Source organism: Cyrtonyx montezumae, unplaced genomic scaffold, assembly GCF_038088225.1.
Source record: "Cyrtonyx montezumae isolate F1298 unplaced genomic scaffold, pur_monq_1.0 scaffold_3, whole genome shotgun sequence".
NCBI lineage: Eukaryota > Metazoa > Chordata > Aves > Galliformes > Odontophoridae > Cyrtonyx > Cyrtonyx montezumae.
In genome coordinates, this window is record NW_027072034.1 from 122,295,638 (window position 1) to 122,317,498 (window position 21,861).

The window sequence follows — 21,861 nt, forward strand, 5'->3', positions numbered from 1 at the left end:
AGCAATGATTTCACTTCCCTTCATTTTCCAGCTAATGCTGACCCTTTGGAGTGATTTTTTACCTTAGAATGAATTTGATCAGTCTTATTCTCCTTATAAATTCTCCCACAGGTGTGTGGGAACAAAATTTCCTCTACTGGTGAAAACACTTGTTGCCCTTTCCTTTACTGTGACACAGCACTGTGATTTTATGTACTGGTAACTACATAAATCTGTGTTGAAAATATTTCATCTTGCAAAGTAGATTTGTCTTTTGGGTAATCAATCAACTAAGCTATAACAGTGCTATCAAAATACTTTATGAGACAGAAGAACAATTCCTATTAGAATAATCCACAAGACAAAAGATTGAAGAGTTTATCTGGTTCTGAGAACTGGACCTTACTGTATAAAATTCTCCACAGAGTAAAACTGTACCCTATTTCAGTACAGAACATCTCCACACAACTGAGTTGAATCTTAAAAATAATTCCTTTGGCCTTAAAGTTAGCTTCATAATGAACAACTGAAATAAACATTTAGAGATCTTCATGTTAGTCACTGGATATTCAGAATTATTAGCTTTGGCTGCTGTAGTACAAGTCTAATGTGCAGCACTTGAAAACGTAAAGATCATCCAGGGTTTCTGTTATATATTTTTTATTGTTGTTGACAAGGTTTCATCTCTTTATGTTTTTGAAACTAAGTCGAATTTTTTGATTAAATGCTGTAACTTCCTAATATGAGCATAATAAATATAGGCTTGAGAGAAACAAAAACCTCACAGTATTCAGTCATTTCTGAAGTAAAATAATTTGAGCGTGACTTTGACAACTAAGGCAATATTTTTTTGGCAGAGACAATGTCTTGCAGAGGCATTTCTACAAAGTCAGAAATGGTGGCTAACTTCTGCCCTCAAACCTGCAAACACAACTCCCATTATTTTATGGGCTAAGTACTCAGGCTATTTTACATAACAGCTAAGCACTCTTAAGCCTCAGCAGACCATGTATATTGGCTGGGTACCAGCAGGCTAATCCAGAGGGTGCTTGGCCCAGCCCACATGAGAGAGAGCAGGGGAAACTGCACCTGTTCAGTGGATGCACTCTGCAGGACCTCCCAGAGCAACCCCAAATTTCTTTTCTCTGCTACAGGAAGTAAACTTTGCAAAAAAGGAACCATTAACAGGAATCTGTATTTAACAATATTTTTGCAGACTGGTCTGTGGGATGTATCAGGTGAGGTAGCTGGAGTCTTGCCCTTGCCAAGGCCCAAACACTGCTCAGGGAGGCTCTTGGTGCTCCTGAAGCTGCAGCTGGCCAGCCAGCTGTGACATGTCCTGATTCAGCTGGTTGCCATTACACCCAGGATAAAGACCAGCACCCAAACACAATATCTGGAATACTGTCCATACTCTTTGATTCTGCAGCACTGTGTTTTATAGGCAGCTGATCATCTTAGTTCACAGGAAATTTGTTGCCACCCTTCTTCCCCCACCACAGACACAGGGCATGGGAAGGGATTGTGCAGTCCAGTGAAGCTTTTCTGCTTTAACTTCTGTCCCCTCAGTAGGACAGATAGGAAACTAATTCTCACTTAAATCACACTGACACTGTCTGGAGAGGAAATCTTAAAGATGATACTTGATGTGTTTATATGTGTTTTGGTTATCTGCCTCTCTGTTCAGTTCAAATATTGACTTTTCCTAAACTCAGCAACATTTTTAAGGTAATTGCATATCTCAGCAGCTGAGATGTATCTAATAGAAAGAAATCTCTCAGAGCTTCTGGTTGCTGGTTCACAGGTTGTACAGCTTCTGTTAGCTATTTTCTGCTCCATCTGGGGTCATATCTTTATATTTTATTTTAATTTCATTTTAAATATTGTATTAATTTACAGACATAGTACCTGCACAAGATCTGGACAAAGAAAGTGCACGTGAGAATGGCTGTAGCATTGGACTTTTCAGTCCAAAGAACAGCTTCTGTGCTTTACATGAAAAAATGAGTTGTGGAGTTCACTATCAGAGTGCCTAAATCTCTTTGCACATTTGAGCTTAGAATTTTTCTGCTGTAGTTTCTCATCTGCAAATGAAGACTACAACATTTCCTTACCTTGCAGAAAAATGATGTCATATTTATGGTCAGATAGATGTACGCATAGAGTGCACAGATGCTATAAGGAACAAATACAAAAGCCTCCTGAATTCACATCACATGAATGTAAAAATGTGAATGGAACAAAGTATGTGGACCGCTGAATAACCCCTGTTAATTCCTTGTTCAATTGAGATTACTGTGGAAGAGGAACAGAGTGAAGGAGCTGTGATTTAGACATGCTGCTCATGGTGATTCTCTTTTACTCCACACAGACCAAAGGCCAAATCTCAAACATGCTCTGACCTAGGCTGGCTGCAGACTGGTAGGAAAGGTCCCCATATCAACTACCTAGAAAATTTACATTTCATTCATCTTTTCTCAGACATCATATCTGTGACAACTGAAATCTTCAGCTGAGATACAGCAGTCCTAATATATGTCATGATGGCCTTGTAGACAATACATGGCTTCTCTGCCCTGCAACTTAACATAGATAATGGTATTGAAAAGAAATCATAATTCCTTTGAAAATACTGCTTATGTTCTACTGGCAGAAATGCACAGCAGAATTTTAGGAAAGTGTTTGCATTAATGAACATTGCTTTAGTCAAAGAATAAAATAAGACTACTTTTCATTGACACAACCCACATATGAAGGTGAATTGAATACACCAACCCGTAGATAAAACTCAGATGTACCAATTTTAGATATAGAGTAGGGCTGAGGAATGAAATTTCTCTTGAGCAAACAGGATAGCAGAACAACCAAACAACATGAAAATCTAAAGTAGTGTAAAGTATGCTAATATACCAAATGACTTATATCATGATATGTCATACTTGAAGAATTGCAATAGACTCTTACTGCATTCACCAGAACTATAGGTCTATGAAGAAATAACGTCCACTTCACGTTCTTGCTTATTTAGGTGATCAACCCTTTGTTATAGCAATACGACATATAACAAACATCCTTACTTACAGCCAGGAAGTGTTTGTGTAGAAATCCAAGGAGAAGAACTGCCATATCCAGCATTTGTACTGGCAGCAACAGCAAATCTGTACCATCTGTATTTTTTTAGTCCATACACCGTCTCTTCTATCTCGTCATCGACTGTGTTTTCATATAAATATTGATGAATCTCATCTTCAATACATTCCTTAGTTTCCCACTCACTGCAGTGGATAGATTGTAGCTGTGTGGTGATCTTGTAGTTTTGAAAGTAGCCAAGGATCAGTTTCGGTGACCTCCAATTCAAAGTCACACTTGTTGATTGCACATTGGAAAAAACAATATCCCTGGGAGCACTAGGAACTAGAAATAAAAACTCTTGTAATAGATCTTCAATTGAATGAAAAGTGATTGCAGCTATAACCTGTTTATCCGGTGTACAAAAAATATTTTATTAAGCACGTCTGAACTACAGGATTCGATTTCATAGGGTTAATAAGAAATAAATGCATTGTTTTAAATTACACCAAACATATAGAGGTGGCATACATTTACTATAGCTTTTGAAATAAAGAAAAGTACTTTTAGGTGTGGCATGCAAGGCAAGGCTTGAGAGGTGTGACATTGCTGTTGCTACATTTGGGGCTATGTCTCAACTCAGGGAAAGAGTATCAAACAGTTGTTTTTGGCCTATTCATAGCATCTCTTACTGCTGTTGCTGACTGAGATTCCTCACCTCTCACTTAGAAATACTTATCTCCCTCTCTCTTGTCTCACCTTCTGAATGGTATCAATACACACAGTGTTTCTGTATCTTTCCATAATGCAGCTGTTTTACAAGAAGTTCAGTAAACAACAAATTAAAAAAAAATAAAAATAATAAAAAAGCACCTGAAAACAGTAGCATATGAGTTATATGGCCATAAAAGATAGAAAGTTTCCATGAAGCTTGCTACTGTGATTTTTAAAAATGTATATATGCATGTGTACACAGATTTATATGTGCATATACTTGCCCATACACACACGTTTATCCATATCTATATTAAGCCAACAGTGCACTCTCAGCTCTTGCAGATTGGATGCAACATATGGTTTTGTGCTATATCAAATAGTCATACAGTAAGCTAATATTATCTCTAAGACCCTGTGTAAGATAATACTAATACTCTATGGCAAAAAAAAAAAAAAAAAAGAAAAAAAAACTGTACAGAGAAATCAGCTCAGAAATCATATTGTGCACTTAGCTTTAAAGAGTGCTTCGAACTCTTTGAGGGAAGAAGCATTGCTGGTAAAAGAAAACACATGATATATCCCAAACTGAAACTGAAGAAGCCCAAGGCTTACATAAAGAATAAAAGGATCCCAGGCCAATGTCACTGCAGAAAAAAGAGGAAACCTTCAATACTACTTTCCAGCCTTATGGAAATGTCTGATCTCGGCATTCATCTGCCACAATTTGTGTATAAAACATCATCATAATATTACAAGCTGAAACTTCTTCTCTAAATGTGAATATTTAACAAGAAAGAGATGTAGATTCACAATCAAACAAGGTCTAACAAGAAGAAGGTTGAGAAACTTGAATCCCTTCAAATGAGCCCAAAGATGGAACCGGTTGGAGAGAAGTCAAACACAGAAGTCACAGGGACTTCCTCTGTCACAGTATATAGTAGCTCCACATGCTCCCAAGCCCGATGCTCACTAAGCAAACACAGACCAAAAGCCAGCTATCAAAAAAAGGCATCTGGCAGAGCAAACTTTCATTACTATATTATAATATACCAAAATCAATGTTGTTATGCTCTGTTATAATTACAGCGAAGAGAAGCAATGTACAGGAAATCGTAAATTAAGGCAGATCAGGTTGAAGCTACCTTGCTTTATCAGTTTTAGAGAGATAATATTTAACTTCCACTTTCGGGAAGAAAAACAAAAACAAACAAAAAAAAACAACCAACCACCTGTTTTCCTAATTAGGAGAATAAAAGGGAATATTTTATCCATTTGTTACAGGAAAAGAAAGACAGAGAAACGTTCAATGATTGTTATGAAAATTCTGTATCTTTTAAAAATTCTGATCTCTATTAGAATTTAAGCTTTTGCTATCTGTTAAGGTACTGCAAAGGATGCTAATCTTACACACTTAACTATGATGATGGCAAAATTTGAGACAGAATGGGTAAAATCATTCAAGTGAAATAAATGTTATCACCAAGCCTCACCCTGTACTGGAATTAAAACAAAGTTTTTTTAAGACTTAATGCTATACATTTCAGGAATTTAAAAGTTAAGAGTCAGCAATTCCAAAGACATCATATCAGATTAAAATTAAGGTAATTTAATGAAATTCCACCCTCCTCCTCAATAAGAGGGGGATTACTCTTTTTGGATAAGGAATATGACCTCACTATTCCAGGTACGTGACCAAGAGCTACTGCTGTGATGGGAACAGCCAGCACTGGATGCCTTGGAATAAAAATTAAATATTGGGCAATGCAGAAGTTGAAACAACTCACCCTAACGACCCTTAGACTACCATCACAAACGTCCAACTACTGAAAACTGATTATTGCACTATACTCCCATATAAATGATAGACTGGATTACATACCAATAAGACATCTTTCATAAAGCTTGAAGCTTTCTGCATGAGCATAGGACAAATGATTGTATGTATTTTGATGCCTCCTCATCAGAAGATTTTAAGGAAAGCAGGTCTTAAAAAGCACCCTTTATCCACAGATCTTACCATAATCAGGGTTCCTGACAGAAAAACAGAACCACAAGAGCTTGTCTGAATATAATAATGGAAAAATATAGAAACAAGTTAATGTGGACATTCACCAGTTGATTGCTGAGTACCAAAAGAAAAGTGGAAATATACATTCATTCCAAATGCACAGCTGATAGAGCTACATGTGGGACAACTGCAAACTTCTGCAACTAAAATTAGGCAGGTTAAAGAGACGAGTTGCTGGCAGAGTGTTGCTCATATTCTAGCCACATGGTGGGCTTTCCAAGAAGAGTGTCCTAGTCCCCTAGTTTCAATATGAGAGTTCACAACTTTGTAGAAAACACAGAAAAGATGCCTGACACTTTGAGGGAACTACAAATTGTTTAAGGAAAAATACCAGTGGCTGTGATTTGTGAGAACAGAAGTCTACAGCTGAATAAAGCCAGTCTACTTGAGCTCTGTACTGACAAAATCCCAAAGAGCAAGCAGAAAAAGGAAGGGCAGAGAAACTGCTTTTTTCCCCTTGAGAAGGGTCCGTTTTCCCCTTAACTGCAGAGGGAGCCCATAAAAATTACTCTCACAAGGCTGACGATAGTCTGATAATCCCAGTGAGTAACACTACATAAAAAATACCATCTTGAAAGTTCACATTGTTTGTATAAAGACATCAGACATTTGACAAAGACTTCTTTCATACAAAGAGCATTTATTTCTCTTTTGTGTCACTGTTTTTTTCCCAGTTCTCTAAGACCTATGTGTGTAAAATATTTCTAACCTACAAAAAAAGGTCACTTGGCAGAAGATGCAAGTAAGTTTTTGCGCCAGTGCCTATCTGGATCTTTAAAGTAGAATCAGATCCTTAAACATTATCCATTACATTAAAATCTACTTCATCTTATGTCATTTCTTCTATAGAAAAATCAGTTATAAACATAATCTCTCATTAGAATGAAAAACCATGGTCTGACCCCAGAGTCCATTGCATGAGTGCTCCAAGAGCTGCAGCAAGGAGCAGTGACACCCAGTGGCACTCCTGAACTTGATGGCTGTGTGCAACGACACAATTTCAAGACAACTATGCTATTGGGTTACAGATACAAAGAGGATTACAATTACTCCAGCATGGAGAATCAGATTTCCATTCCTCAAGAATGACTAAAATTCCCCCAACTTTTTCTCTCCACAGATGGTACTGATTTGAACAAACCATTCCATGCTTCCTAGAGTAATCATGCAGCTTGTTTAAATTTTCCAAACATGACTCAACTATGATGAAGTGATCACTGTTCACACTAAAAGCAAGTTAAGCCAAACATTGCATCTTAGTGAATTATTCTTTTAGACTAAATTAGAACTATAACAAAGGCTTATCTATCTGCTCTTACACACTCCAGCTTGATTACAAGCTTAAAAGGCACTTTTTTATTCTTACTGAATTCCAGAAGGATGCACTTGAAGAGAAAACTTGAAAAAGGGTGTGCTTGGAGTGATCTAGGACACTAATTGTCTAGTACTGAGCCCTGAGTTGCTTATTGGAATTCTTGTGCTAATCACATATTTAAATTTTCCATGACTCGTGGATAGTACCCTTTAAGTTCATCATTCTGTACCCTGCAGTCTTTCCCTATTCAACTATATTGCGTTGCTACAATTCATCTAGGTCTACAGTTTTCAATTTAATCTCTTCTAATTCAGCTTCTGAAAACCAGCCGGGATGCTGGCAGAGTGGCTAGCCATGAAATCCTGGTAATTCAGTTTCTGGACTGGAGAAGTAATGAGGTATTTTCAGGTTCATCCACCATTGTTCCCATGATGGCCAAACTCCAAAGAAAAGTGCCTAAAGCCAGATCCACATGGGATCTTAAGCTCCTAAAACCTATTTACGTGCCTGAACTCCTACTGTAGTTGACAGGAAGTTAAGCACCTAAATAGAAGTGACTTTCACAGATCTTGGCCCCAGTTCCCTATGCTTGTCTGGCTGCAATGCTAATCAGCCCTTCCAAAGCTGGCGGACTGTTCTGAGATTAACATTTTATTTGAGAAACCAAATGAAAGGAAATTCTTTATAGAAAAGGCACCTGACTGTACAAAGACTCAGATCAAGCCAAAATGTGTCAATGGAACTAGTTTAAAGCAACAGAAATATTTGGTTGGAAAAATCTTATTTGCAATCCAAGGATACCCTAAGGGCAGCAAAGGACACGTTCACAAAAAGATCTACTGAGAAAAGAGAGAAGTTACAGCTTTCTGTAAAGACTTCTGTGGAAAAGAACGAGTACAGCTGCACAGGCCAGGGAACAGAAGACAGTAATCTGATATGGCATAGTTCCTAACGAAGTTAATAAAAAAAAGTCTGCCTACATAACAGCTGCTTGTAGCTGGAGTTTGGATTAAAAGAACAGTGGCAGCCTAGAAGTCTGTTGGGTGAGAGCATCAAGAGCAGAAAAGTGAAGAACAAAGTAGAACAGATAGCACTGGTCACTCAACAAAATGATCTTCGGAAAACTGAAGAAAATGAACATTCTGTACTGATTATCTCCATTAATTTTGAAAGTTTTGTTATGCAAAGGAGTTTCCTGGGTTAAGCTGATATCACTGGTGATACTAAATACTACTCTAGCATGGACTGCTAACTTCAGTGGGAATCACTGTGATATAAGGTCTTGCTTGGTATGAACAAGAACGTCATAAATAGGTCCCAGATGATTTCACTGACATAAAAGTGAGAAAAAAAATGTAGACTGTTTTTCCCATGACTTGGGACTGATACTATCAGACATGCTTTCAAGAAAATTGCACAGTTGAGAACACGACTTACTTAAAAAAGCATCGTTGGTTTAGGTCTCTGACATTAGGAAATTTGGTAACTACCTGTAGGATGTAAGGACTGAAAAATCAAATTCTACTTATCTAAGGAGAAACGCACACCTTAAACAAAGCTTAGAAAAGTAGCAACAACTGAAAGCATGCTTTAGTCTTAAATTCCATCAAGAATGCTCAACTTACTGACAAACTGGACCACTATCTACTTTTCAAAAAACAACATATTTGACCTGTAAATGCTTATAGTGGCAGCTTTGTATGTATATCTTACCACCATTTCTTTTATGTTCAGAGTTGACCTAATCATGACTTTAAAAAAATAAAATCATCCTACATTATATGATTCCTCTATTTTTATCTACCTGCTTACAAAAATACATCAATGCAATTTAATGGGTAGCTGCCACCTGATCACTGCATTTGTCTAGTGAAGATTTACCATCAGCATCAGAGCCACCAACTTGTATTTGGACATACCAACTAATTAGATAATCTAAAAAAAGATCTAGACTACATTAAGAAAATAGAAGTCTGCAGAAAAAAAAAAAAGGCACTGAGAAGTGCTTGGAAGAAAAAAAAAAGGAAGATTCTTGGTGACTATATTTTTCCATTTGAAGGATTCTTCCAGTGCATTATGTTCATCTGTAGTTTTCTTTACAACGTAATGAAGAAATTCATATTACCTCAACTCACAGGGCTGTCAGGAGATGGTTTGTGCTACAAAAAGACATATGGTGAAGGAAACAGACCATTTTCTTGGAGACGTAGGAGGTTTTAATCTCATTCTGTGTGCCTTACAGGCCTAGATGAAACTAACCATATTTTCCAGTGGGCAACTTCCATTTTGAGGGAACAAAACCAGAATCCTTAAAGGTTCATTTGTTCAGAAGATAAACTTGTTTTATGTGCAAGAAATAACAGATGATGATAATTTGCCAGCTACACACCAAAACAAAGCAACTTTTCTATTATTAATCATTTTGTGCACTCCTTTTTTTCATCCATAATGCATACTTCTGTGTACAGCTATGAGTTAGTATAGGCCAGAAAAACTAAGAAAAGATTAAACTAAAAATATTTTTTGACAAATTCTTAGTAATAGTTCTTTTAAACTGAAGTTGTGAATGAATTTCTGTTCAGTAGAAAACAAATAGTAACTACTCTCACAGTAGTACAGCATGGCCCTCAACTTGTTACAAGGTTTTGTGTTCATTTATAGTATTATATAGGACTACTAGTAAGGAGAAGAAGATTATACTGCATGCCTTAACATTATAATAAATAAATTTTCAGAGAACAGTAAATGCCCCAAATGACTTTTTAATTCTTCTGTTTTTATTCTTAACTGAATGACACTTACTCCATCACTTCTGAGCTAACTGAAGCTGCATAGTTTTAGTACACCTTTCTGAGAACTATTCTACCAATTTATGGCTCTTCTTCTCTTCTAAAAACTCATTCAACCCTAATAAAATTTCATTTTAGTGTGTGCATTTTCTTGAAAATAATCCAAGAATAGTTATTCCAGTCATAAAATCCCAAATTATTTATGCATGCGTACTTGCTATATTATCTTTCATGTACTGCGTAATCTATTTAAACTCAAAGTAACATTACCACTACAAAGTCAATAGTTTTTGTAATGCACTGCAGCCTGGCAGAAGTGGTTTGCCATGACAATGGAGCAATATTAGACACAAAAATCTACTAATCTCCTCATAAATTTAATTTTCATGATTCATGTTTTAATTTTACCCAGATATGAACAAGTTTACCTAAATGAAAAAAAAAGAAAAAAGAGGCAAATGAACTCGGTAAAAATGTAAAGGTCAAACATTATGCAGTAAGACACGGAGCCAAATTCGATTTCACTTTATGTCAGAAATAAATGCATTGTCAGTGACTCAGTGCTGGCTACATATTCTGTGACTAATCTTAGACCACCATAAATAAGAAGCTGACAACAGCTATAAAACTGTTTCCATTCCCAACCATGAATCTCCAGTCCCTAGTAGCCAGTCACCAGAAAACAATTCATGCAAATACACAGTTAAGGAAATGTCCTAATAATATCTAGTTTGCTGTAAATATGACTAAGCAACAACCTGCAAGACAAAGCTAAAACAGCAAGAAAGAGTCTATGCAGTGTATGTAGCAATAAAAATAAAAATTAAAATTAAAAAGTATATTGTAGTATAACCCTTCATGTAGGCAAACTTTTAGTGATAAGATACATAAGCCATGTGTTATTAGAAAATAGTCTTTTTTTTTCTCCTACTAGTACAACTCTATTAAACATAGACAACAGGCTAGTAGCCTGTCTTTCAAGACAATGGCTAATACTACATGCACAGGTTCTCCAAGATTTCCTCAGAAACTAGCAGCCAATCCCAAATTCCTCAAAAACTCCAGCAGCTAACTTTTTCAGGTGGCAGGCTTCTTTGAGGATACCAGCAACGTTTCTCCACCTTCAAGGAAGCAGGTGACCCAGAAATCTTCCTGTTCTCTGTACCAGAGGTCAACATGCCTCTCATAAATCTGTCTTCAAAAATTTCTGGGTTTGGACAAATTCAGTTTTAATCAGGCATCAGCTTGCCAGTCTGGCCACCCATTCTCATTTTCAGTCTTACTGGATCTCTGAGTCAGGACTGGCTTTTCATCTGATTTAAAAGAAGGTGTACTTTAGGTGCATGCTTGCATACATCCACATTCAACACATCAGTTAAGATCACTGCATTTTTCCAGTCAGTGCTGTAAGATATGAGCATGTTTAACTCTAATATTAAAACAGTGCTTCCTTCAAAAGCAGATTTTGAATCCTGTTGATGGACAACAGGCCCTAAGCAAACAAGAGGATGCATTACCTAGGGTAAAACTTATAAATCACCAAAAAGCAAGCAAGAAAGAGACATATTCTAAAACAGTAGAAAGAAACCCTGACTTTTTCTTATCCACTACTTGAACCAAATATTAAAAGGACAAGAATTCAGCTGCCTGTAGTATTTCAGACCTGGTTGTTTCATAATCATCATCTAAATTGAAGAAAATAATTAACTTTAGAAATTAGTTACCTTTTTCTGGAAGTGTACTGGCATTGCATATCTGTTCTTCACCATCACCAGCAGATGTTGCAGCTTTTATTTTAAACTGGTAAGAAATATTTGAAAGCAGATTTTGGAAAGTATGCAGTGTAACATAAGATGAAAAATTTGTAGAACTTCCTTCAACTGTTATGACGTAATGAGTAATCACACCATTGGATGAAGCAGGGGGGTCCCACCGCACAAGGATCGATTCCCAACTTGTCGCAATACAATGAACATTCTGGACAATATCTGGTACTTAAAAGATACACATGCACCAAAGGTTAACATTCACACACAATTAAAACCATAATCACAGAGAAATACAGTTGCAGAAGCAGAGACATAATATTCAAAGAGAAGGTGAAACATTCCAGTGACAGACAAAAAGATACCATAACAAAAACAGGTTGAGAGAACAAAAAAAAATCTCTGTCCTCATCAAATGGTTCATTTCCAAATACTGTGAATGTTACTGATGATAGAACTTGTCACAGAAGAGGCTGTCTGGCATTTTCCTAGTTGCATGCTCCTGCTTTATTTTCACTTTTCCAATTTCCTCATTTTAGTAATCAAAATGTAGTAGAACATACAAAGAAATGTAAATGTCATATAATCTACAACAGTATCAGCAGTAGAAAATTTGGATTTCTCTCTCAACTTTGGTGGGGTTTTTTTTGGCACTGTATCATATCTTTCCTTTCAGCTGAGCCATGATTTGAACAGAAGCCACTGGGCAGGTTTCAGAGCTATCCCATGCTATTGCATCATTCTTCCTCACCTTCCTCTATTCCCAGCAGGAGAAATTTGTAAGTATTCAAAAAATGCAATAAAAGGTAGTACATCCTATACTTATGCTGAAAATAGAGCATTTAGATGTGAACAATTGATTAAATAGAACAAAAAATAAAAGTATCTCAGAAAAGGCTAAATTTCCAGCTGTACAAACTAAGAGAAAGTGAATACATAATAAGCGTACTTCCTCTGCTGAAACATGTCCAGGAATCCATAAAATACTGAACGGACTGTTATTGAGGAACCAGAAATAGAGGGGAACATGTTAAATATCACTACATAAAGCTAGATGAATCTCTTTAAAATGATTAATTTTCTTTTCATAGGTTAAATAACACTACTTCATTTACTCTCCATGCTCTGTAAGTTCAGACATGGACTTCTGTCCATGATAGTACCCTGGACAATCCTTGTAGAGCAGCACAGCCTGGAGCTTGCAACTAAGAGTTGCAATTTTGCCCAAAAGTCAGCTTCACAAACTCACAGAGCTCCAAGTCTCTCTTTAGCAAATGCTGAATATTCACTTCCACATTATAACATTTTTCATTTCGAAACAACCTACAACTTCAAGATGTGTAGAAGGCACATCACAAAACTGTACATAATTAATGAATTAAATCACTTTTATTGCATAGACCTCCCCAGATGTCAAAAAGAATAAGATCTAACAACTTACAGTATTGAATTAAAAACTGGTTTCCTTTCCTAAAATAAATGATCAAAAATATTAAAAAATTATATTTTCTTAATAGAACTTTCAGCTCATTTGCCAATCATTTGTCCAGTTAGTTTTGATACTGTTAAAAATTCAGTTATTTTCACAAGGATCTGAATTATTGCTTTGATCTACAGAGTCTGATATCTCTCTAATTTTGTTCCTTTTATCTGTGATGCTATTAAAAGATCTATAGTAGCCATATAAGCTTCTCATTTCAATGAGAACACTTCTAATTCTACACTTCCGACATCAAACTTCAAACCCAGTCTATCCGGTACAATAGAGATGTGAATTGGTATTACAGAAGCAGAAGATAATGAGATAGTGTTGTGTTACACTTTCTTTGTAGAGCAGAGAAAGACTGGTGGTCAGTGATACAAGAAAAAAATTACATAAACAAAATGGTGCCTTACAAAAAGCCATTTCTAACCTGATTCCATTGTTGTAAACTGGACAGCATTACTGAATAGATTGCCGTTCCCAAGTTTGGTAAATGCAGAGACACTGATAAAATAAGTGTTGAATGGTTCTAATCCTTTGAGGTTTGCCTCATTGTTTGAACCTGAAATATTCTTAAAAAAAGAAAAATTATTAGTACACAATTAATCTTTGTGAACACTGTGGGCCTCACTTTGAACCTGCTGAAATTAAGAGAAGATTTAGCGGTACTCTTGCTTTTTCTCTCAGTAGCTTTCAGTCAAAGTAGTTCCTGAGCTCAACTAAAAGGAATGCAGGGTCAAATTCTTCCTTTCCTTTCTCTCCCTTTCCCTGTGGCTTGAGAGGAAGATATGCCAAAGGATGGTATCATAATTACCATAACATTTTTAGAACAGATTAACTCCACATATGCCTTTTTTCTCCCAATACTGAAAACTCTTGCTAGCTCCACACAACCCTCTATCAAACTATTTATCAACCACCTATTTCCTTACTATATGTCCTCAGTCAAAGAGGTCATGGGTCATAGCTTCACATTTCCCTCAATTTACCTGTGTCTCACACACACAGTTTGATGAAGAGCTAAAAAACACAGTTCAGTTGCATATAGCAGTTCTTTAGTGTCATAGAATGGTTAGGGTTGGAAGAGACCTTTGAAGGCCATCTACAGCCTCTGTTCAATCAGGAAAACCCAGAGCAGGGTGCCCAGTCCCATGCCCATGCAACTTTTGAAAATCTCCAAGGAGACCCCACAGCCTCTCAGGGCAGCCTGTTCCAGTGCACCTCACAGCACAGAAGTGCTTCCAGAGATTTAGACAGAACCATTTTGTACCCATTTTCTCTTCTATTATCACTGGGTACCAATAAAAATGTCTGGCTCTGTTCTCTTTGCATCCTCTCTTCAAGTATTTATACACATTATAACAATCTCACTGAGCCTTCTCTTCTCTAGACTGAATAGTCCCAAATATCTCAGGCTCTCCTCACAGGAGAAGTGCTCAAGTCTCTTTACCATCTTTGTGATCTCTTTCCAAAATATCCATGTCTCCTCTTGCACTGAGAGGCTCAGAACTGGTGACAGTGCTCCAGCTCCAGCTTCACCAGTGCTGAGTACAGCAGAAGGATAGCTTCTCTTGGCCTGCTGGTGACATTTTCCCCAGTGTAGCCAAGAATACCATCAGCCTGATTAGCAACAAGGTCTTGTTGCTGGCTCATGTTCAACCCCGTGCCCATCAGGACCCCAGGTCCTTTTCTACAAAGCTGCTTTTCAAAAGGGTGGATCCCTGCAACTCCTGGTGCTTGGGGCTGCTCCTCCCCAGATGCAGGACTCTGAACTCCTTAGCTGAACTTCATGAGATTCCTGTCAGCCCACCTCTCAGGCCTCTGGGTAACAGCACAGCCATGTCACAAGTCAGTGAGTTTCCCCATTTCATGGAATCTGCAAATTTACTGGTACTGTACTCTACCCCCTCATCCAGCTAATCACTGAAGATGTTAAACAGGACTGGACCCACTACTGGCCCCTGGAATACTTTGCTATCTACCAGCCACTGAGAATTTATACTGCTGATTACTGTCTTCAGGGCCTGGCCATTCAAACAGTTTTCAATCCAACCTACTGTCTGCTTATCTAGCTCTTAACACTGACAGCTTCTCTATGAAGAACTTATGGGGGACACCACAGAACACTTAACTCATATTTTGTGCATATTTTGAAAGGACTCTAAAAGCAATAGGGAGATATCTGAACTTCAGCAAGAGAAAAAAAAGTGCTACAAAGATGGTGAAGGGAAGATACATGAAGAGCAGCTACAGTCCCTCAGTTTTTTCAGCCTGGAGGAGGCAGAAAGGAGACCTCATCAGTCTACAGCTCCTCATAAAGGGAGCAGAGGGGCAGGTGCTGATCTCTGCTCTGTGGTGATAGCAACAGGGTTTGAGGGAATAGGAGCTGTGTCAGGGGGAGGGACAGGTAGGATGTCAGGAGAATGTTCCTCTCCAGAGAGTAGTCAGGCACTGGAATAGCCTCCACAGGGTCATGGCTCTGAGCTTGCCAGAGTTCAAGAAACATCTGGACAATGCTCTCAGACATATGGTCTGATTTTTGAGTTGTCCTTTGTGGAGCCATGAGCTGGACTCCATGATCCTTATGGTCCCTTCCAACTCAGTATATTCTGTGATTCTAAAACCTTGTAAAAAAAATTGTAGGATTCACTTTATTAGATTATTACAGTGCCTAACTACAATATTTCTAATCAAATTGCTTTCTGTCTTTCTCATTACCACAATCTAAATCTGGATTCTTGGACATTAAGAAATGTGGAGCATGGTATTTGCATTCAAATATTGATGCAGTTTCTGTAATTTATTTGGATCGGAGTCTGCCTTAGAAAGACAGTGGGGAACAGCCCTCTGGGAGACATCATGAGCTCTCAGAGGCTGATTCCAAAGGCATCTGTCATATCTGCATGGTACCTCTGTTCCTCCAAGGACCATGGAAGAAATTGTCATGACTGCGGTCATGACAGCACTTTGTTTCCCATGGAGACCTCAAGAGACAGCACAATAGGCAAATGGGGAATGATTTCTGCAACTCACAAGCTTAACAGCACAAGCACTTCTCTTGCATGCTAAATCTTTGGAATTGCTGAGGGAGTTTCTCTTCACAGTCTCACAGCAGTCCTTACACTGTCTCAAACTTATAGCTGACTGCAGCAATGCCTTTTCACTCCAGCATTTACCTGTGTCTCTTGAACATTTTAAGCCTGAGATGCAGTCCTGGTCTTAGCTTGCTGCGCTTACAGTTCATGGTACTTATTTTATACAATTCAAGGAATCAGACATAAATGCCTTGATTGATTTCTATACCTAATTTTAGAGCATCTATTTCAGTTAAACTTTATCCTGTTATTCTGCAAAAATAAACAAGTAAAAACCTCTAAACATGTTTTAACTGTTTTGTTTTGTTTTTTTTTTTCAAGATGATGAGGACTCTCTTTACTTCCTTTTGAATGTTGGAAGCCTGCAGATAGAAAAAAGCTGAATGCAGGCAGATACAAAACAAGTCACTTCTGTTATTTTCTAATATCAAACTTACATTTACAGATTATACAAGCTTGTAACTAATGAAATATTAGACACTGAACACAAATTAAGATGTAAGTACATTTTTCTATGAAATTTTAAAGTCAGAGTTACATGTATGGTGAGGGGGTAAGTAAGCTCTCTCATAACTACAATTTATATGTTTCCTAATTGTGGGAACATAAGAGATCTTTAAAGTGTTTGTCATAAATTTTGTTTGTAAAGGATCAAAAAAGAATTCATCTGCCACAGAAATTAAAAACAAATGTCACAAACATACCTGATAAAATATCTTTTCAGTGCTGTTTTGATAAATCTTTAAATTATATCTTACAATAACACCATTTGGCTGAGGACTTGGATCCCATTTTAGCCACACAGAATCTGCACTGTAGTTGGCAATGGTCAAATTCTGGGGTGGAGCTAATGGCACTGGAAAATAGAAATGCTCTTTAGTTCCAAATTACAAATATTCCAGGCAAAACCAAGCAATTCAGAGAAGCAACAGAACATAGGAATGTTTGTTACCATTTGTATTTGAACTCAACAAATTGGCACTCCATTCCTATTTATTTACTTGTCTTTATTTTGGCCTGAAACAAATTCCATTCATCAGGAATATGTTTATTCAGCAAGGGATCTTGTTAGATATCTAAAAAAACTAATTATCACTTAAACTTGTAAGAACTAAGTCATTTAACAAAAGTCATTGTATTTATTTTTGGAATAAAATATATTCATCTTCCTACAGCTTGTACATATAACTACAAGGTACCATCATTTACAACTAAGGTGAGAGGAGGTCCTTGTAAAGGAGACCTGAAAGAATGTCATAAATATTGCCATGTTTTATAATTTTTAAGTTGTGTACAAAGGAGAAATGAAGAGGATGGCATAACTGCTTTCTTCAAGTTCCTTGACAGTTGGCCAACTGTGATTCATTCCAGAAGCAAAAGGTGTTCTTCCTTGAAGTTACTTTTGTAATCCTATGCAGAATATGACCTCCTCTGGCACACTGCTGTGGGAGGAGGAGCACTTGTAGTGCTTCTTTCTTCTGAAAGCTCTTAACACAAGACATTGGAAAATTAATCTTTCTTCTCAACTCTTTCAATGTGTAATGTTCAGATTTAATTCAGATGCAATAATATAGAGACAAAATTTCAAAGCTGGTTACAATCACATTTGCTTACCTGATTCATCTGTGTAGAAATGAAGCACAGAAAATGGACCAGATCCTTTTATTGTTCTTGCAGCTGTGTAAATGCTGTATAATGTGGATGGTACAAGGTCTTCCAAGATGATAAAATTTTTGGTGGTAGAGAATGAAATATTCTTTTCTAGCCCAAACAAATTTAAATCATAACTTGTTATGATACCACTTGGCTTAGCAGGAGGATTCCATGAAAGCATAACTGAGGTAGTTGAGAGATTTGAAAATGTTTTGATTATAGGAGGTGATTCTGGGACTATACAAATAAATAAGAAAGAGAATAAAAAAGAATAACTTCAGAAAAATATGGGTTATAATGAAAAATATGTTTTAGCTAGAATAGTTACTTTAGTTCTAGCTGAAGTTTTGTTCTGAGTGAAATACAATTTCATGGCCTTGACGCGGAGACTTTGTTGTGTTGGTTGTTATTTTGTCACAAAATGAAGTTTTGAATAAACTGAGAAAGATGAACTTTGTTTTTCTTTTCAAAAACTATTTATTTTCTGCATAAACCTTTTCTTTTTGAAAACTATTTGTTTTCCAAATTTCTTTAAAAATGAATAAAAAACTGTTCTTAAACTTACCATCTTCATCAGTTCTTATATGCAGACTTAGAGCATGCAGTTCAGAAGATCCTTTTTCAGTAGCTGGTGTGATTTTCAGAATGTAATCAGTATATTTCTCCAGATTGTCAAAAATTATGCTTGTATTGTAAGTAAGAAAAGACAATATCTTATTGGTTCCCAGCTGTAATAAACTTAGAGAAACATGAAAGAAGACTAAACCGTTTGGCTGGGATGGTGGAAGCCAGCTTACATTTACAGAAGATGAGGAAATGTTTTGATAGACCAGATTTTCAACAGGACCATCTGGGACTGGGAGAGAAAAACAAAAAATAAATGTGAGGATTGCATCAATAAACAATCAACAACTAAAACAGAAATACATGCCCAAAATGTGATTATTTTTTAATCTCATTTGTAAAACACTAAATAACAACTTCTTAAAATTATTTATTACTATCAAAAATAAAATATTTTCATAGCGCACATGTATAACCAGCTCTGTTACATTTGACTAATTAAAGAGCCTTAATGATGATTTATAATAATTTTGTTGATTGTATTCAAAAAAGGAGTTTGTGAACTACGTTCTCTGTATTACAAAGCAAAGACTGAAGTCAAAATGTCTTTCAGGCAAAAGACAATTCAAAAATATGATTTACTGGATTGTTTTTATTTTAATTTTGCCATCTTAATGGTAAAATCATTTTACAGTGAGTTAATATTGAATAAATAGAAGCACTTATATATACTATAACATTACAAAGTTATTCACTTACTATCTTGATCTGTATATACATCGATTATTTCACTGGTTTTGTTTCCATCTCCAAAAATGGTACTTGCAGTTAACCACAGAGTATAATGGCTGTATTTGGCCAAATCATCCAAAACTGCAGATGGGGACATATTGACATTGCTGTCATTATAATAACTTGTGAAATTCTGAAGGAAAAAGAAATATGTTGTCACCAAAAACTAATGTTATTTGTTCATTGATTTCTCTTTCTAGCTTCCTATTTAGCCATTGCCACCACTGAGAGAGATGACTCACCATACTATTCAGGAGACATAAATCTATATTTTGACTAGAAATAAGTTGAGGACAAGATCCTACTTTCTTTCAAACTACATATGAAATTCCACCAAAGCAATGACTGTTGCAATGGGTTACTGCTTCAGGTCAGATGCTATGAGGAGGAGGCTGTTTTGGAATGAACTATTTTAGAAACTGGAAAGAAAAAAATAATTTCGATTATTTATGTAAGGTCAGCTATACCATGTAACAAAATCTGTCACATCTTATTGTTTTGAAAGAACATCACTCAGAGAGCCCACAGCAGTTTGGCTTTGCATTTAAAAACTGTAGAGAGGTCATGGACCCCATAAAGATATTGAGATTTTGTATGGGGTAGTAAGTCAAAGCTTTGCTCCAGTTTTGGAGTATCAGTGTAATTCTTCTCAAGAAGCCACACTGCCCCATTGAGCAGATTGCAACAGCAGCAAAGAAGACTACAATGTTTGCATATTCAGAAATACTGTGTTTAAACTAAAACCATGTATGAAAAAATAGGCTACATTTCTCTTGATAAATGTTCCTATTGAAGTCAAGTCACTGTGATATCCTCTACTAAATAGCTGAGTCAATAGTGTAAAAACTGATCGTTGGGTACATAATCTCTTTGTCTACCTGAAAATTCTAATGATTTATATATAATATAAAATGACCTAATATTATTATAATTTTGTACAGGTGAAATAATATTACTTCTGTAGAAAAAACAAAACCTAAACAGGTAATACTTATACCTGAGACATTCACACCTGTATCTGAAGACCTAGTTTTGCCAGCAGTTACTAGCAATTATCTGCAGTGAGCAAGCAGTTCATTCAGTGCTGAAAATGTAAGATTTTGTTATGAATAGAGAACAGAAGCTGTACAAATTGACAGTACAGATTTCTATATCCACTCCTACTAATAGAGTTAAAGCACATGGACAGGACTGTATGAAAGATCAGGTTAGGTCAACATCAGACAAAATACAAAGAAATTCCACTTTTACATATGACTTTCATCTAAATATAGATGCAAGATAACACTGTCTTAATGTAAATAACTTAAAAAAATTGGGAAGAGGTTTTCTTTCACTCAGGCAGAGAAAGATGCAGGAAACTAAGTATCAATGGTAAGAGATTTAATTAAATAATCTGATGCTCAAGCACAGCATGACAGAAAATGCCTTTGGAACCAGATGCATCATCCTACTACCCTCCTGTTATTACTACTATTGTATATTTTTATTATGAGTAATACTGAGTAATTGACAGTAATAGCATCTAGTACGATCAAAAAAGGACTTAAAATATTTCCAAGTCTTCGAGGTAAAAATGTCAAAAGTACCACATCAGATTTTGAGTCTAGATTTACAGGGAGTTTACTAGCATGAACAGCTGAAAATCCAACTCTTACTTTAAAAGGCATACCTTTACAATTTAGTCAGCCGCCTGTCAGTTTGGCATGTGGTGAACTAACGTGAATGCTGTAACAACAGGGGTTTTGGTGGTTCAACAAAAAACTTTTTAAAGAGACAGTCCCATTAATACAAAGACCCCAAGGAATAAGTGAGAAATACCTCAAACTTCCAGTATGACAAGGTATTAGAAGGTAACACACAATTAAGAGTAAAGGTGAACAGGAAGAGATGTGTGGGTACAAACTGAGAAAAGATAAAACTTGTACTAATTGTACCCTGGGGACAGAATGCTATAGGAAGTTTTACAATTAACTGTGGTTGCAGATGAAAGCAAACAGCTCAGGATCTTTGGCTACAGCTGAAGAAATTCTTCCTTCCATCCCCTTCTTCATCCATACATGAAAGAAGTTTTGACATAGCGAAGTATCAAATTATTAAAAGCAGCATGTAAGCAATACAGGCCATGTAAGTGTCAGCAGAAAGTAGTATCTTCTTCACTCTAGGCAGCAGCAGAAATTTCCATTGGCATAAAGTTGTAATTAGCTCTATTCAGACTATTCAGCATTGCTCTTCTTCACACTAGATCTTTTCCCACTGTTTCTTTCATTAGGTTCATTGTTTCATTTTATTATTTTAAGTTAAAATATCACTTGATTCTTCTACAGGTGAGTAGTGATATTTTGAGGGCTAATCCAAGCCATTCCTCAAGGAGTGTAATATACACTGTCTTGCTTCTTGCGGGCTGTACTGTTCTGAGGCCACCTTTTCAAAAATCTGTGTTGTACTTTAGGGCATTTTCCCTCTCGGTCATGCTGGCTTGCTTGTTAATACAGCACACTGCTTGCAACCCTTGACTGCATTCAAAAATGAATCAAGCCAAATTCCACTCTGAATTACATCCACTCACAT

The 21,861-nt window shown here is 36.5% G+C and overlaps 1 protein-coding gene across 1 annotated transcript in view; it reads right to left on the reverse strand.

Annotated features, from left to right (window-relative positions):
• Positions 1–21,861, reverse strand: part of PTPRQ (protein tyrosine phosphatase receptor type Q) — a 117,065-nt gene that overhangs the window by 39,718 nt on the left and 55,486 nt on the right. The window contains exons 37-43 of the mRNA XM_065743237.1: positions 19,258–19,423; positions 18,500–18,790; positions 17,896–18,171; positions 16,986–17,137; positions 13,617–13,758; positions 11,662–11,931; positions 3,061–3,393 (exon numbers count right to left, since the gene is read on the reverse strand). Coding sequence (XP_065599309.1) covers positions 3,061–3,393; positions 11,662–11,931; positions 13,617–13,758; positions 16,986–17,137; positions 17,896–18,171; positions 18,500–18,790; positions 19,258–19,423 — 1,630 coding nt within the window. The remainder of the gene's footprint in view (positions 1–3,060; positions 3,394–11,661; positions 11,932–13,616; positions 13,759–16,985; positions 17,138–17,895; positions 18,172–18,499; positions 18,791–19,257; positions 19,424–21,861) is intronic.